The 16,727-nt window shown below is 40.0% G+C and overlaps 1 protein-coding gene across 2 annotated transcripts in view; it reads right to left on the bottom strand.

Moving 5' to 3' along the window:
- cpne3 (copine III) overlaps positions 1–13,076 on the bottom strand; it is a 35,677-nt gene extending 22,601 nt beyond the window's left edge. For both annotated transcript variants that reach the window (XM_060922119.1, XM_060922120.1), the window contains exons 1-3: positions 12,920–13,076; positions 2,061–2,201; positions 1,770–1,949 (exon numbers count right to left, since the gene is read on the bottom strand). In XM_060922119.1, coding sequence (XP_060778102.1) covers positions 1,770–1,949; positions 2,061–2,192 — 312 coding nt within the window. In that variant the 5' untranslated portion in view covers positions 2,193–2,201; positions 12,920–13,076. The remainder of the gene's footprint in view (positions 1–1,769; positions 1,950–2,060; positions 2,202–12,919) is intronic.
- Between the last annotated feature and the right edge of the window lie 3,651 nt (positions 13,077–16,727).

The raw sequence follows: 16,727 nt of genomic DNA, 5'->3' as shown, positions 1-16,727 counted from the left end.
GGGAAAAAAGATGAAAGACTCAGGATTACCACTATTCTTGACACAAAGGGGATTAAAACAAAAGAAATGGTTAAAAATCTTGGTGTTTTCATTGACAGTGAACTAAACTTTGACAGTCACATGAAAGCAATCACTAAAACGGCATTTTATCACCTAAAAAACATTTCCAAACTAAGAGGACTTATGTCAAAAAATGATCTGGAAAAACTTATGCATGCCTTCATCTCTAGTAGGGTTGATTACTGCAATGGCCTTTTCACAGGCCTGCCAAAAAAGACCATCAAACAACTTCAGCTGGTGCAAAATGCAGCGGCTAGGGTTCTCACACGAACAAAAAGAACAGAGCACATTACTCCAATTCTAAGGTCCCTTCACTGGCTTCCGGTAAGCTACAGAATTGACTTTAAAGCATTGCTGCTGGTATACAAATCTCTAAATGGTACAGGGCCCAATTACCTCTCTGATATGTTGCAGCGGCCTAACCCAATCAGATCTACCAGATCTGTGTGGTGAAGCAGCTTTTAGTTACTATGCAGTACAGCTATGGAACCAACTGCCAGAGGACATCAAAAATGCTCCTGCTGTTGGCAGCTTCAAATCTAGATTAAAGACCAAGGTGTTTTCAGATGCTTTCTGCTAAATTATTAAGATTGTCATCTCTACATGTTTTAAACTCTTAACTTTTACAGTCTCTGCATGTTTTAAATTTTACTTAACTTTTATTCTATTTTATTCTGCTGTTTTTTTTTTACTGAACTTTTACTTCATTTTATTATTTTATTTCTACTATTGTTTAATCTTATTATTTTTCTTCCCCATTTATTTTATGTAATTTTATTTTCTATTGTTTACTGTTTTGCTTTTACTTCTGTAAAGCACATTGAACTGCCACTGTGTATGAAATGTGCTATATAAATAAACTTGCCTTGCCTTGCCTTGCCTCAGTCCATTGTAAAAGAACTCGGGCTCAGAGAAGGTGGTGGTGTTTCTGGATATTGTTTATATCTGGTTTTAACTTGCATTTGTGGCTGCAGTAATGAACTGTTTTCACAGATGATGGTTTTCGGAAGCGTTCCTGAGCCCATGGACAGTGATTTAAACTGCAGACGTGTCTGCTTTTAATCCAGTGTCACCTGAGGGCCTGAAGATCACAGGCCTCCAATGTCAGTTTTCAGCCTTGTCTCTTGTATACAGAGATTTCTCCAGATTCTCTGCATCTTTTAATGATATTATGTACCATAGATGATGCGATCCCCAAATTCATCCCTTGCAATTTTAAATTGCAGAACGTTATTCTTAAAATTGTTGCACTGCTTGCCCACGCAGTCTTTCATAGAGTGATGAACCCCTCCCCATCTTTACTTCTGAGAGACTCCGCCTCTCTGGGATGCTCTTTTTATACCCAATCATGTTACTGACCTGTTTCCAAGTAACCAAATTAGGGTTTTTTGTTAGCATTACTCAACTTTTTCAGTCTTTTGTTGCCCCGGTCCCAACTTTTCTGAAACGTGTTACTGTTGACACGATGGTGTATGCAGATAGAGACTGTATGTTTACTGTAGCGCATGCATTCTTTTTAGTGTTTCTCCTAATTCTAAGTGAAAGTATTTTTACATAGCTACACATACACGAGTGGAAGTATGATGGACAGGTATGATAGATAGGACAGTGTAAGAACAAATATAACAACACTGGACCAAAAGTTACAAAAGACATAGGAGGGTAATTATGCTTTATTTTGATCAACAGTAAACAGCAGATTTTCTTACCTGACCCAAGGAACACTCCAACTCTCCAAGGAAGTCATCATCACTCAGATCAATGGTTTTGTTGTCTATATCATAAATGCCAAATCTAAGTTTCTGTACCATTTCAAAGTGATAATCAACGACAAACTTCTTGGCAAATTTGGGACTCAGGCAATTCTGAACTCTCTCTGTGCGGGCCACCTGAGAAGCCAAAAGTTATAAATTGGTTTGTTACCTTTGTTATAAAATGGCTATAAACAGTGCAGTTTCCTTGACCGCTGGTCTTTACTTACCTTTATCTAGTATACTCACCTCAAACCAGTGATTTCCAGATGCATTCATCAACAAGACACACAGGGGGTCAGACTTGGAGAGCACATCCATGTCCAAAAGGTTTTCACAGGAGACTGCAAGCTCCACTTTGGTCACACACTGTGCCGCCATTGAAGGAAGCTTTAAAACATCATAAAGTAAAGTAATTAACCATTTTATGGAAAATGTTTGCTTTCACCTGTCTGTGTTTTGAATTTGAAATATGGTGTACTATCATAATAAATAACACACTGTACAAAAACTTTATATACTTATTTACAGCACAAAAAATTGTTCGGACAATAGGTAACTAAGCAGTGTGCTAAGAACCGTATCTTTTATGTCACATCACTTCCAATATTACATCACTTCATATTTTCACTCAGGCAGCAGGGTGGTGTAGTGGTTAGTGCTGTCGCCTCACAGCAAGAAGGTTCTGGGTTCGATCCCAGCAGCCGGCGAGGACCTTTCTGTGTGGAGTTTGCATGTTCTCCCCGTGTCCGCGTGGGTTTCCTCCGGGTGCTCCGGTTTCCCCCAAAGACATGCAGGTTAGGTTAACTGGTGACTCTTAATTGACCGTAGGTGTGAATGTGAGTGTGAATGGTTGTCTGTGTCTATGTGTCAGCCCTGTGATGACCTGGCGACTTGTCCAGGGTGTACCCCGCCTTTCGCCCGTAGTCAGCTGGGATAGGCTCCAGCTTGCCTGCGACCCTGTAGGACAGGATAAAGCGGCTAGAGATAATGAGATGAGATGTTTTCATTCACCAAAGTAAGCATGTAGTAATCATGCTACTATGGAACACCAAGGTTACACAACACTGAAACAGTTCATCCTCGTCCCTTAACACAGCACTTACACCTCAAATTCTAAGGTTTACACTCCAGTCCCTTATGCTTACATGGTGGCGCTCTCCCTAACAAGCCTCAGTTTTCAGTTATATTCCAATTACACTGAACGCAGATTGTTCACAATTAGGATGCACTTTTTGTTAATACACATAACACAGCTTCCTGACAGCCTGTCTATCATCCGTGAGAGATGAATTAAAGCTGAACGCAACACTGACACATCCATGTGTAATTGGTTGTCTGCAGACTTACTCCAAAATACTTTATTATCCATTCCTGGGTTCCTGGCCTCAAGTTATTGCCTGTGTGGCACTTCACATGTTCTCCTAGTGTTCATGCGAGTTTCCTCCAGGTTCACCAGATTCCTCTCACTTGGCTTTGATTAGCTACTCTAAACTGTCCCTAGGTATGATTTTTTTTTTTTTTTTTTGTGTGTGTGTGTGTGTGTGTGTGTGTGTGTGTGTGTGTGTGTGCGCGCACACATGGCGCCCAGTGATTGATGTAGACATCCCATCCAAGGTGCATTCCCACTTTATATTGTGTTCCCAGGATAAGATCTGGTTTCACAGCAACCGTGACTAGGATTAACCGGGTAGTGAAGATGAATGATCCATCCATCCAATCAAGTAAAAGCTGTTCTGCATTAACTCATGTTGCATGTTGATTTAAAATATTAGCGGAGCCCTATACTTAAGAGAACATGGTAAAGCATCAACCTGATTTTTCATGGCTGCTGACTGTACGACGTCCATCCATCTGTATGTGTACCACCACAGGAAACCCGATCTTAAGTGCAAGGCAATGTATCTCAAACGCTTGACCACCGGACAATGAAATTTCTCTCTTTATTTACATAAGATAGATGCGTTTTTACCCAGCACTTATTTTTCTCATCTCATCTCATTATTTCTAGCCGCTTTATCCTGTTCTACAGGGTCGCAGGCAAGCTGAAGCCTATCCCAGCCGACTACGGGCGAAAGGCGGGGTACACCCTGGACAAGTCGCCAGGTCATCACAGGGCTGACACAGACAACCATTCACACTCTCATTCACAACATGGGATTATTCACCAACACATTTTATGGAAATTATTCACAACCGTTTCATACAAAACAAGTGTTGCCAGGCAAAACAAACCTCGCCCGGTAGCACTTATGATGAATATGAAATAAGATATCGTGTAAAAACGATTTTAACCTTTTTGGTGACCTTGAACTTGATTTTGACCTTGTGTGTGAACATACTTGGCCAATAAACATGGTTCTGATTCTGATTTTCTGCTGCTCTCAGCCAATCAGAACACACTGTACTGCACGATTGTTACACTCTTACAGTACGATGGCATAGTGGCTACCGCCTCTATATGAAGCAGTAGCCACAAAAACCTTGACCAGATGACCCTCAAAATGTTGGAGGTTCTATTTGAGACCAATGCCCAGCTACCCTGAAAGTTTCATGAGGAATGATCCAGCCGTTTTCCCGTAACATCATTTACAAACAAACAAAGCAAACCCCACTGAAAACAATACCCCGCCCCCTAGTGGACTCCGTCCCGGGTGAGGTAACTAGTTAAAACAGTTTTATTAATCCACTAGCTTACTGGAATATTGACAGTTTCTGTCATGTAAGGGTGACAGACGGATCTAAGTGCAGGAAGAATTTTACTGAAAGCACACTAGCAAACAGATCCAAAACACAGACAAAGGCAGAGTCAAAAATCAGACAGTGGTCCAGCGAGGCACAGACAGGATATCAGAGGTAACACAATACTCAAAAGTCCAAAAACACAAACAGGGTCAAAACCAGAAAATCGATACAAAATACAAGGCTTCATAATGTCAGACGCAGGGTACAGAGCGTTTACTTTGCAAAGTCTCTGTGTTACTGAGAGTCCTTATATGTATGTGCTGTGATTGCGCTCTAATCAGGAACAGGTGCATGGTAATTAGTCCTAATGGTGCCGCATGCACCAACGTGCATGGATGTGAAAGATGTAATGACTGTTATTGTATAACAATGATGTAAAGTGAAAGCCATCAGGCAGCCAGCAGAGTCACACCATAATAAATGCTGTGGTGTTGTTTCTGGTGCATGGCATGCGGTGTCAAAGAAAGAATTAAATATGTATTCGTAACTGTGATGCATCAATCATTATTGGTATCACTGTCACAAGATAGTTACGCTACAATGCCCGGTACGCTTGCTCTGCCTGCCAATACGCTTAGTCACTTTAGTTAAAATCCGAAATGCTTAGATTTATACCGACACGTTAAATTTCCTACCCACAAGTAACTAGATACATAGGAGAGCAAATAACAGAACCATTTACATATTGATTGATATTTGTGTTAAACAAGCAGTCTTTTTTTCCAATGTGTGTGTTGATTCTGTCAAAGTAATATGTCCGCATGGTATGATGTAAACAAACTGTAATCTGTTGGCTGTGTCAAGATCACGTGTTCAAACCGTCCAATAAAAATATCGAAAGAAAACGTCAGACATCCCGGAATTTTCCGATTCATTATAAGCGATCTCACTGGCTGCCAATGTTGTCCCCCACCAGACTGATTTATTTAATAAGAATTGTGTTTCTGTTTAGATTGTGAACGAGGCTTCTCCTGCCTACAGAGAATAAAGACTCCAGCGAGGAATAAGCTAGGAGAAGACTCACTGGACAATTTGATCCACTACAGCATGGATGACAGCGAGATGGACTATGAGAGGGTTGCCCAACATTGGGCCAAGCAAAAGCCAAGGAGAATTAATCTGCTTTAAAGGGGTAGAAAACTTAATTTATTAGTTTGGGTTTGCAGAAAAATTATGTACTTATAAACACTCTCACGAAGTGAAGCTGTCCAAATGTGTCAAATACAGCATAATTTCAAATAATAATCATTTGTAGCAGTGTGATGTCACTGGGATCCATTTAACAAAAGAAGGCTCCAGATTATTCTTTTGTTAAAGGCTCACAGTGACATCACACTGCCAAATACGCTTATCATTATTATTCGAAATTATGCTATATTTGACACTTAACAAATTCTCTTCATGAATGTGTTTATAAGTACATAATCTTTCTGCAAACTTAAATGTATAAATTAAATTTTCTTTTCCTTTAAATGTGTTTTAATCTTAATCTAGTCCATTTAAAATTTAAAGTGCCAAAATTTAAACTTTATAATATGCAGTTGCCTTACTTTTCTTTTCAATGTATCTTAGTTATACATCTCATCTTATCATCTGTAGCCGCTTTATCCTGTTCTACAGGATCGCAGGCAAGCTGGAGCCTATCCCAGCTGACTACGGGCGAAAGGCGGGGTACACCCTGGACAAGTCGCCAGGTCATCGCAGGGCTGACACATAGACACAGACAACCATTCACACTCACATTCACACCTACGGTCAATTTAGAGTCACCAGTTAACCTAACCTCCATGTCTTTGGACTGTGGGGGAAACCGGAGCACCCGGAGGAAACCCACGCGGACACGGGGAGAACATGCAAACTCCACACAGAAAGGCCCTCGCCGGCCACGGGGCTCGAACCCGGACCTTCTTGCTGTGAGGCGACAGCGCTAACCACTACACCACCGTAGTTATACATATATTACAGTAATTGCATCAGTAACATTCTAAATCATTACACAGTTATAATAATACAGCAACTTATTTTAAGGTGGCAGTTCTTAGGTTCAGATCCCTTTGTGATCATGATGTCACATGAGGTCATGATGATCGATTCTCTTCATTGGATTACATAAGATGGAGCAAAACCACTGTTCATATTTTCATGCACATTTTTGTTACAACACTACTTGATCATAGATAATTAAGGGATCCCCATAGATTTTCAATCTATCATACACCTAAGTAATCTATAACAAAACAGTTTAACTTGCATGTTGAACTTATATCACGGGTAAGTTCAGGAGCAAGATCAATGTAATTCTCCTATTTTATATTAAACTTTGGTCAAATATCTGTCACATTTTGCATTTTGTGCAATTTTTTTACCTTGCGCAATACCAGAAAAATTCAGTTGAAATCAAGCCATTTGAGGCGAATTGGTCCGCCTCTGAAAAAACTTGCCATTTGGATTTCCCAGGAAACACTGATATTCCTGATGTCACGTGCGGGACGCCTCCCTCTGAATCCTACGTCAGCGCTGGTTTGTTTATGAGAAAACGACCTGGTGGTTTTCTGCAAATTTCTTCAACGTTATCATGTAATTATTAAAATGGTTAACAGATGTATCGTAGGAGGGTGTAGCAACACCAAACTTGATGGGATTAGTACTCATCGTTTCCCAAAAGACTGGACAATGAGAGAGAAATGGGAACACTTGGTCTACACTGAAACCGTGCAAGCTCTCGCAGCCTGCTGGCGCTTCCACAGATGACGACACGAATCTGGCTCCAGACTGGCTTGGGATTTTTCCAGACGTGTTTTGTTATTTTATTTTTTTCTGCTGTAGACAGATGGCCTTGTGCAAAATTACCCTTCTGGATGAGTGTGTAAAGCAGACCTGGGCATTTTCCGGCCCGCGGGCCGCATCCGGCCCTTTGGTTCATTCTGACCGGCCCGCGTAAAGTTAATTAGAAATTACAAAATAAACGTATTTTCTAATTTTACCTCATGCATGGACTGAATGTGCATTGCTTTTATTTTGAAGCTGTGTTCAACAAAAACGCAATGCGCGCGACATGAACACGACATGAAATCCCACGAAACCTAATCCCGTGATAACTACTTCCGTAATTTGTCCAGACCAACCACAAACTTGCACGTCATCCTTCAAACGGTCCAGCCAATCACATAGTGTGACGTCACCAGCAGGCGCCGGAGCCCGAGCCGATCTGTAGATCTGATACCTACTTTTTGGTGAATAATCTCATTATTTTTACAAAATATTACATACACAAGTGTCGATATGCCAAATCCCCCCTTTCATGGCCTGCTCTTAAGAATGAACTGTCCTTGTTACAAAAATGTCTGAAATATATAAACAATCCCCATGCAAATATACTGTACACATTCATAGCAGAAGTTAACCTTTCATAAACCCCTCGGGTTTTTTTCCATTTTACATATATTGTGTGTGTATGTATATATATATATATATATATATATAAGTTTTCTTTTTAGATTATATTTTCAGAGGAGGTGTGATTTTATGTTGTAATATAAAATAATTCTGTTTATGTTTGAATTTAATAAAAAAAAGATCTGATCCCTACACCGAATCGACTGATGATCATCTGTCAGCTGTGCTTCACATCTCCACCTCAGACATTCAACCTGACTCTGATGCACTCGTTAAAGACCAACAGAGACTAGATTTCTCTCACTGAACAAATAAAAAACTGAAAAACACCAAATGAGGTGATTAGACTACAAATGTGGGCATCATTATTATAATATGATGTATCTTGCTTGATATTTGGAGTAGAAAGACAATATTGTGATGTCTTTATTGTGTTTTGGGGTGAATGTGACTGGAAAAAAAAAGGTACAAACGTTCATATTTTGTTAACCATTGTTTTGGGAAATGATTGAATAAATGACATTTTTTGTAAGGCAACCTCGTTTTTTCCATACTCTTACCAGTCTTAGCAGCTTGTAAAAACAATGTTATTTGCTGCTTTATATAAAGAAATACAATTAATATTAGGCAGAATTTAGTTCAGCCTTTTGGTCCGGCCCTCCACAAAATTTTCTGTTTCTCATGTGGCCCCATGGAAAAAATAATTGCCCACCCCTGGTGTAAAGGGACATTCTTTCATATAAAAAAAAAAAAAGAAATTGGTCCAGAATATGCACTTTAAGGTGAAATTTCAAATGTGTATACATTAATACTATTTAGGTCAGAAATCATTGAAACACTGGTAAACTCTATCCTATAATCATGTATCTAAAACCTCTCAGAGACCCTGAAAATGCACCTGAGAGCATCTATTTTCAAAAAAATTTACGGGGGGGGCATGCCCCCAGACCCCCCGGGTTCGCTTCGCGCCGTTAGCGCTCAATTGTCTGTGTATTATGAATGAATGAATTTACAACCCCGATTCCCAAAAAAGTTGGGACAAAGTACAAATTGTAAATAAAAACGGAATGCAATGATGTGGAAGTTTCAAAATTCCATATTTTATTCAGAATAGAACATAGATGACATATCAAATGTTTAAACTGAGAAAATGTATCATTTAAAGAGAAAAATTAGGTGATTTTAAATTTCATGACAACAACACATCTCAAAAAAGTTGGGACAAGGCCATGTTTACCACTGTGAGACATCCCCTTTTCTCTTTACAACAGTCTGTAAACGTCTGGGGACTGAGGAGACAAGTTGCTCAAGTTTAGGGATAGGAATGTTAACCCATTCTTGTCTAATGTAGGATTCTAGTTGCTCAACTGTCTTAGGTCTTTTTTTATCGTATCTTCCGTTTTATGATGCGCCAAATGTTTTCTATGGGTGAAAGATCTGGACTGCAGGCTGGCCAGTTCAGTACCCGGACCCTTCTTCTACGCAGCCATGATGCTGTAATTGATGCAGTATGTGGTTTGGCATTGTCATGTTGGAAAATGCAAGGTCTTCCCTGAAAGAGACGTCGTCTGGATGGGAGCACATGTTGCTCTAGAACCTGGATATACCTTTCAGCATTGATGGTGTCTTTCCAGATGTGTAAGCTGCCCGTGCCACATGCACTAATGCAACCCCATACCATCAGAGATGCAGGCTTCTGAACTGAGCGCTGATAACAACTTGGGTCGTCCTTCTCCTCTTTAGTCCGAATGACACGGCGTCCCTGATTTTCATAAAGAACTTCAAATTTTGATTCGTCTGTCCACAGAATAGTTTTCCACTTTGCCACAGTCCATTTTAAATGAGCCTTGGCTCAGAGAAGACGTCTGCGCTTCTGGATCATGTTTAGATACGGCTTCTTCTTTGAACTATAGAGTTTTAGCTGGCAACGGTGGATGGCACGGTGAATTGTGTTCACAGATAATGTTCTCTGAAAATATTCCTGAGCCCATTTTGTGATTTCCAATACAGAAGCATGCCTGTATGTGATGCAGTGCCGTCTAAGGGCCCAAAGATCACGGGCACCCAGTATGGTTTTCCGGCCTTGACCCTTACGCACAGAGATTCTTCCAGATTCTCTGAATCTTTTGATGATATTATGCACTGTAGATGATGATATGTTCAAACTCTTTGCAATTTTACACTGTCCAACTCTTTTCTGATATTGCTCCACTATTTGTCGGCGCAGAATTAGGGGGATTGGTGATCCTCTTCCCATCTTTACTTCTGCGAGCTGCTGCCACTCCAAGATGCTCTTTTTATACCCAGTCATGTTAATGACCTATTGCCAATTGACCTAATGAGTTGCAATTTGGTCCTCCAGCTGTTCCTTTTTTGTACCTTTAGCTTTTCCAGCCTCTTATTGCCCCGTCCCAACTTTTTTGAGATGTGTTGCTGTCATGAAATTTCAAATGAGCCAATATTTGGCATGAAATTTCAAAATGTCTCACTTTCGACATTTGATATGTTGTCTATGTTCTATTGTGAATACAATATCAGTTTTTGAGATTTTGTAAATTATTGCATTCCGTTTTCATTTACAATTTGTACTTTGTCCCAACTTTTTTGGAATCGGGGTTGTATTTATTTCGGTTAACAACAACAAAAGCAGCAGCATATATGTACAATACAAGCCAATTTAGTCACCACAAACACAACAGTTCTGTGGCTGACCGAAAAGGGTTTAGGCTGAAGCAAAGCTTATAAAAGTGCCTAACTCACAAATCACTTGCCCTACAGGATTGTCCAAAGAGCCATACAAATAAAATACAATAGCGAAAAAGAAATAACTGTCATTTAAGTAGATATAAATTTATATATCATGCCAGGATTTAGGGCTATAATTTTTTTCTGGGGAAAACACTGAATTAAGGGCTGAAAATCCCCTCGATTTTTCGAAATTTAAAAAAAAAAATTCATAACTTTCTTAATATTTGCCATAGATAGTTGGTTAATGCATCATTTTAAAGGTCTTTTCTCGTGCTTTCTAGTGTAGTAGAAATATTCTTAATCTAATAACTTTGATTTTTATAAGACAATGCAGCAATTTATTGATGTGAAATACACAACACTATACAATTCGATGGTTCATGTGCTATAATATTATTATTGTATTCAGGTTGATTTTGTGCCCTTGCAAAAATTTTGCTCAAACACTCATCGGGAGCTCTGCTTTAAGGCACTGCCTATATAAAATGTTATATAAAATGTCTTGGATTGTTTTGTGTGGCCAATTTTCTGCCCCATCGTGTAGCATCAACATTATAGTTTGTTTATACTGCTTATCTGCTTATTTCATGTTTACCTGCTATACCTCAAGTGCCCTTGACTGTTTGTTTATTTGAACTAATTTATGTGTGTGTGTGTGTGTGTGTGTGTGTGTGTGTGTGTGTATATATATATGAGTGATTCCACGCTTATGGGTACTGAAATGGGGACATGAACTTATTCACCTAAAACCATTTCTTTTTTTACCATCAGGTCACAAAACATGTAATCTTTAATGAATGATATGTTAAAAGATAACTTTAATTTTCTGAGATGTAATAAAAACATATTTATATGCCAAAGTCAAGCCTATGAGGTCCAAAATGATGTCTGTTACATTACTTCTGTTACGATTGTCCATCTCGCGTCTGTTACAAATTAATTACAATCTAGCTATATACCATGTTAATCTTATTGAAAGAATGTGTATGTTTATTCTACTACACATGTTTATTAATTATATTTGCTAAAACATCACCTTCCTATGTTTCAAAAAGTAATTCTACATTGTTAAAATTGAGAATATATATGTCCACAACACTTCTGTTACGTTCTGACTTTGGCATATAAATATGTTTTTATTACATCTCAGAAAATTAAAGTTATCTTTTAACATATCATTCATTAAAGATTACATGTTTTGTGACCTGATGGTAAAAAAAAGAAATGGTTTTAGGTGAATTTTTAAAAATAAGTTCATGTCCCCATTTCAGTACTCATAAGCGTGGAATCACTCATATATATGAGTGTTTAGTCTATGTCTAGTTCATATCTAGAGTGTTTATACTGTTTATATTGTCTGTTTGAGTGTTTAGTCTGTGTGTAGTTCTTATCTAGTGTTTACACTGTTTATATTGTTTGAGTGTTTAGTCTATGTCTAGTTCCTATCTAAAGTGTTTACTGTTTATATTGTTTGTTTGAGTGTTTAGTCTACGTCTAGTTCATATCTAGAGTGTTTATACTGTTTATATTGTCTGTTTGAGTGTTTAGTCTGTGTGTAGTTCTTATCTAGTGTTTATACTGTTTATTTATACTGTTTATATTGTCTGAGTGTTTAGTCTATGTCTAGTTCCTATCTAAAGTGTTTAGACTGTTTATATTGTTTATTTGTTTCTTTCAATTATTCTGTTTTTATTTATTGCATTGCCTGTTTGCACCGTGGGTCAGAGAGGACTGAAATTTCATCCGTGCTGTATGTCGAGCATGTATAGCATATTTGACAATAAAGTTGACTTGACTTATTGGCTCTAAAGTACTTTCATTCTTGTACATTTCTGAAAGTGAAAGTGTCCACAGTAACACGTACGTTATCGTTATTTTTCTTCCTCCAAATGAACTTGGTTAATATTCAGTCGTTTGATTATGTTTATCTTTCTGTCTCGAGGCGGTTTTATACAGCTTGCTGATTTCATCGAACCCACTATATTAACATTACCGACCGTCGTGAAGCTACTGGTATCGAATATTCAGGAGATTTTCGGCCACGGAGATCTCATACCGATCTAACTAACTGAATAATAACACCTCAAATTATCACCGAATCCTCCATCATCAGTTTGCTAGCAAAGAAAACTGTCTTCGCTAACGTTACTTCAGCCTCAGCAGACCTCTACATGAAAATGGGTTGAACTGGTTAACCACAAATTTGTTTTGACACTTACTTTTACCGCTTCAGCTTCAGAGTCTCAATCGAAGACAAGGGGACCGCTGGATAAATACACTATAACAGCAGCTAGATGGTAAAATATATTTCCCTTTCTGAAGAGATAACTTCGGGAAGCGGTTTCAGCTCCACCTCTTTCCAATCACACCAGACTCCTTGACAGCACGTCGTACGCATGCGCAGACTGCAAGCTTTCCCAGAGGCGTGGCGTGTGGGAGTGCAGAGGGGGGCAGGAGTGGCTGTGTGACATGCAGGAGCCCGCCTAGCACTGGGATACTGGGCTTCAAGAAAGACACATTTTATTATATTATAATGTTTAATTTGAGTAATAACATGTTTTGTTATCGGAAAATAAACAATTAATCTGACCTATATTTTTGTGTTGATATATGGTGGGCTAAACCTCTCACCTCAGTACTCTCTACTGACCCCTAGCGACATGTCAAGGAAATAATCCCTGATTCGGTCATTTTCTCACACTACATATCGGGGGGTGTAGTGGTTAGCACTGTCGCCTCACAGCAAGAAGGTCCTGGGTTCGAGCCCAGTGGCTGACGAGGGCCTTTCTGTGTGGACTTTGTATGTTCTCCCTGTTCCTTCCCGGTCCACAGTCCAAAGACAAGCAGGTTAGGCTAATCGGTGGCTCTAAATTGACCGTAGGTGTGAATGGTTGTCTGTGTCTATGTGACTTGTCCAGGGTGTACCCTGCCTCTCACCCATAGTCAGCTAGGATAGGATCCAGCTTGTCTGCGACCCTGTACAGGTTAAAGGGCATATTCTGGACCAATTTTGTTTTGTTTTTTTTAATATGAAAGTATGTCCCTGGGCGGCACAGTGGTGCATACATGTCAACCTATACGGATTGTCCGGAAATTATACAGATTTTAGCTCATTTCAAGTGCGTACGGGCGTATAAACAAAGTCTTACGGATTTTCAGTATTTTCTGACCTAAATTTATTTTGTGTATCTTACTTGAACATCATCAGCTGATCGTCGCAAAAACATACAAAAGCTCGATTTATAGACAAAGAACAGCGTGTATGCAGGGGCAGATAACTCAGACTATGTGAAACCGGATGTTTATTCCTCAAGCCTCATGCAGTATCGCGACTGCGAGACTTCGCTCGTTCTGGTCATGCGCACGATCTGCATTTAAACGCGCCAAACGGTCATTGTTCGAACGATTTTCTCATTGTGCAGAGCGACATTGTTTACACCTGAGAGATTTTGAATAGCGTCTGCTGAGTGAAAGACTGGGAACGCCAAGAAAGAAAATGAGATACGGCAGGCGGTATCTTCCTGAATGGAAGGAGACATTTAATGGTGTCATTGTTCAGGTGAAAAATGAGGAGTACGCGCACAGCACAGTTTGTGTGCGAGATATAAAAGTTGCAGCGTCTGGAGTTTACGGCGTGAGGGAACACATGAGGTCCAAACTACATCAGCGAAATTTGCACCAGAAACAGAATCAGCCACAAATGACGATGTTTGCAAAGCCTAAGACCAATGATCAACCAACAAGTGTAATAAGAGCAGAAGTTACGATCTGTAATTTTATTGCTCAGCACAATTTGCCGCTAGCCGTTGCGGACCACCTGACAGAACTGTTGCTGCGAATTTTCACGGATAGTACGATTGCGAAATCTATCAGCTGTAGGCGCACCAAAACTACGCAAATAATCAAAAACACTACCGATCATCCAGCACTGCCGGACGTCGCCATTTTCCTTGATGATCGACGAATCCAATGACAAAAAGACGGACAAGCGACTGGCCGTTTTGGTGCGGATCTTCGACATAAACAGAGGGGCGAAGTCAAGAATCATAGAAATGCCCGTGTGCAATATCGGCACGGGCAAGGCGATTTTCTTTTGGTGGTAGCCTGTAGATACAGTGCTCAGAAGGCAGTTTTAATGTTTAATCTGGCGTTCCCTGCCATAATTTCAGCGAGCATATTGTTTCATAAGGAAACTTTGTGAAGAGTTGTTGACTGACTGCCGCTCACGCAACACACAGGCATAGTTAGAAAGTCAGGATGCACTGGTTTACACTTTACACACACACACGTAGCCCAGCCTCTCGCTATGTTTAACAGTTGGAACTTAGCGGTTTTAAAACTAGTTTTGCAATTTCTGTGCGTGATGATAATGTGCAAACTTTGGATTTCCATAGGCTATGTTAAAATGTTATGTCACACTTTTATTTACCACCATAAGTTGTAAAATGAATAGAAAATATAGTCAAGACATGTTTCTGGCCATTTTGAGCATTTAATCGACCCCACAAATGTGATGCTCCAGAAACTCAATCTGCTCAAAGGAAGGTCAGTTTTATAGCTTCTCTAAAGAGCTAAACTGTTTTCAGCTGTGCTAACATGATTGTACAAGGGTTTTCTAATCATCCATTAGCCTTCTGAGGCAATGAGCAAACACGTTGTACCATTAGAACACTGGAGTGATAGTTGCTGGAAATGGGCCTCTATACACCTATGGAGATATTGCACCAAAAACCAGACATTTGCAGCTAGAATAGTCATTTACCACATTAGCAATGTATAGAGTGGATTTCTGATTAGTTTAAAGTGATCTTCATTAAAAAGAACAGTGCTTTTCTTTCAAAAATAAGGACATTTCAAAGTGACCCCAAACTTTTGAACGGTTGTGTGTGTGTGTGTGTGTGTGTGTGTGTATATATATATATATACACACACAAAATGGAATCATTTGCTGACAGCTCAGTCCCCCCCAGTTCAAAATTCCTATCTGCGCCCCTGGCTGGGATAGGCTCCAGCTTGCCTGCAACCCTGTAGAACAGGATAAAGCGGCTTGAGATAATGAGATGAGATGAGTATGTCCCTTTACACACTCATCCAGAAGGGTAATTTTGCACCAGGCCATCTGTCTACAGCAGAAAAAAAAAGTAACAAAATGCATCTGGAAAAATCCCAAGGGAGTCGGGAGCCAGATTCATGATGTCACCTGCGGAAGCGCGAGCAGGCTGCAAGAGCTTGCATGGTTTCAGTGCACAGCCTGTGTAGACCAAGCGCTCCCATTTCTCTCTCATTGTCCGGTCTTTTGGAAAACGATGAGCACTAATCCCATCATGATTGGTATTGCTACACCCTCCTACGATACATCTGTTAACCATTTTAATAATTATGTGATAACGTTGAAAACATTTGCAGAAAACCATCAGGTCATTTTCTCATAAACAAACCAGCGCTGATGTAGGATTCAGAGGGAGGCGTCCCACAGATGACGTCACGAAAATCAATGTTTCCCGGGAAATCCAAATGCCAAGTTTTTTCAGAGGCTGATGAATTCGCCGCAAATGGCTTGATTTCAACTGAATCTTTCTGGTATTGCACAAGGTAAAAAAAAATTGCAGAGAATGCAGAATGTTACAGATATTTGACCAAAGTTTAATATAAAATAGGAGAATTACATTGATCTTGCTCCTAAATTTACCTGTGATATGCCCTTTAAGCGGCTACAGCTGATGGATGGATGGATGGATGGATGGATGGATGGATGGATGGATGGATGGATGGATGGTGGGCTAAACCCCTAACCTCAGTACTCTCTACTGATCCCTAGCGAGGGAATAACCCCTGATTCGGTCATTTTCTGACAATGCATATCGAAGGGGGGCGGCACGGTGGTGTAGTGGTTAGCGCTGTCGCCTCACAGCAAGAAGGTCCGGGTTCGAGCCCCGTGGCTGGCGAGGGCCTTTCTGTGTGGAGTTTGCATGTTCTCCCCGTGTCCGTGTGGGTTTCCTCCGGGTGCTCCGGTTTCCCCCACAGTCC

Source organism: Neoarius graeffei, chromosome 5 (assembly GCF_027579695.1).
Source record: "Neoarius graeffei isolate fNeoGra1 chromosome 5, fNeoGra1.pri, whole genome shotgun sequence".
Lineage (NCBI taxonomy): Eukaryota > Metazoa > Chordata > Actinopteri > Siluriformes > Ariidae > Neoarius > Neoarius graeffei.
This window is presented reverse-complemented; position numbering and strand designations above follow the sequence as displayed.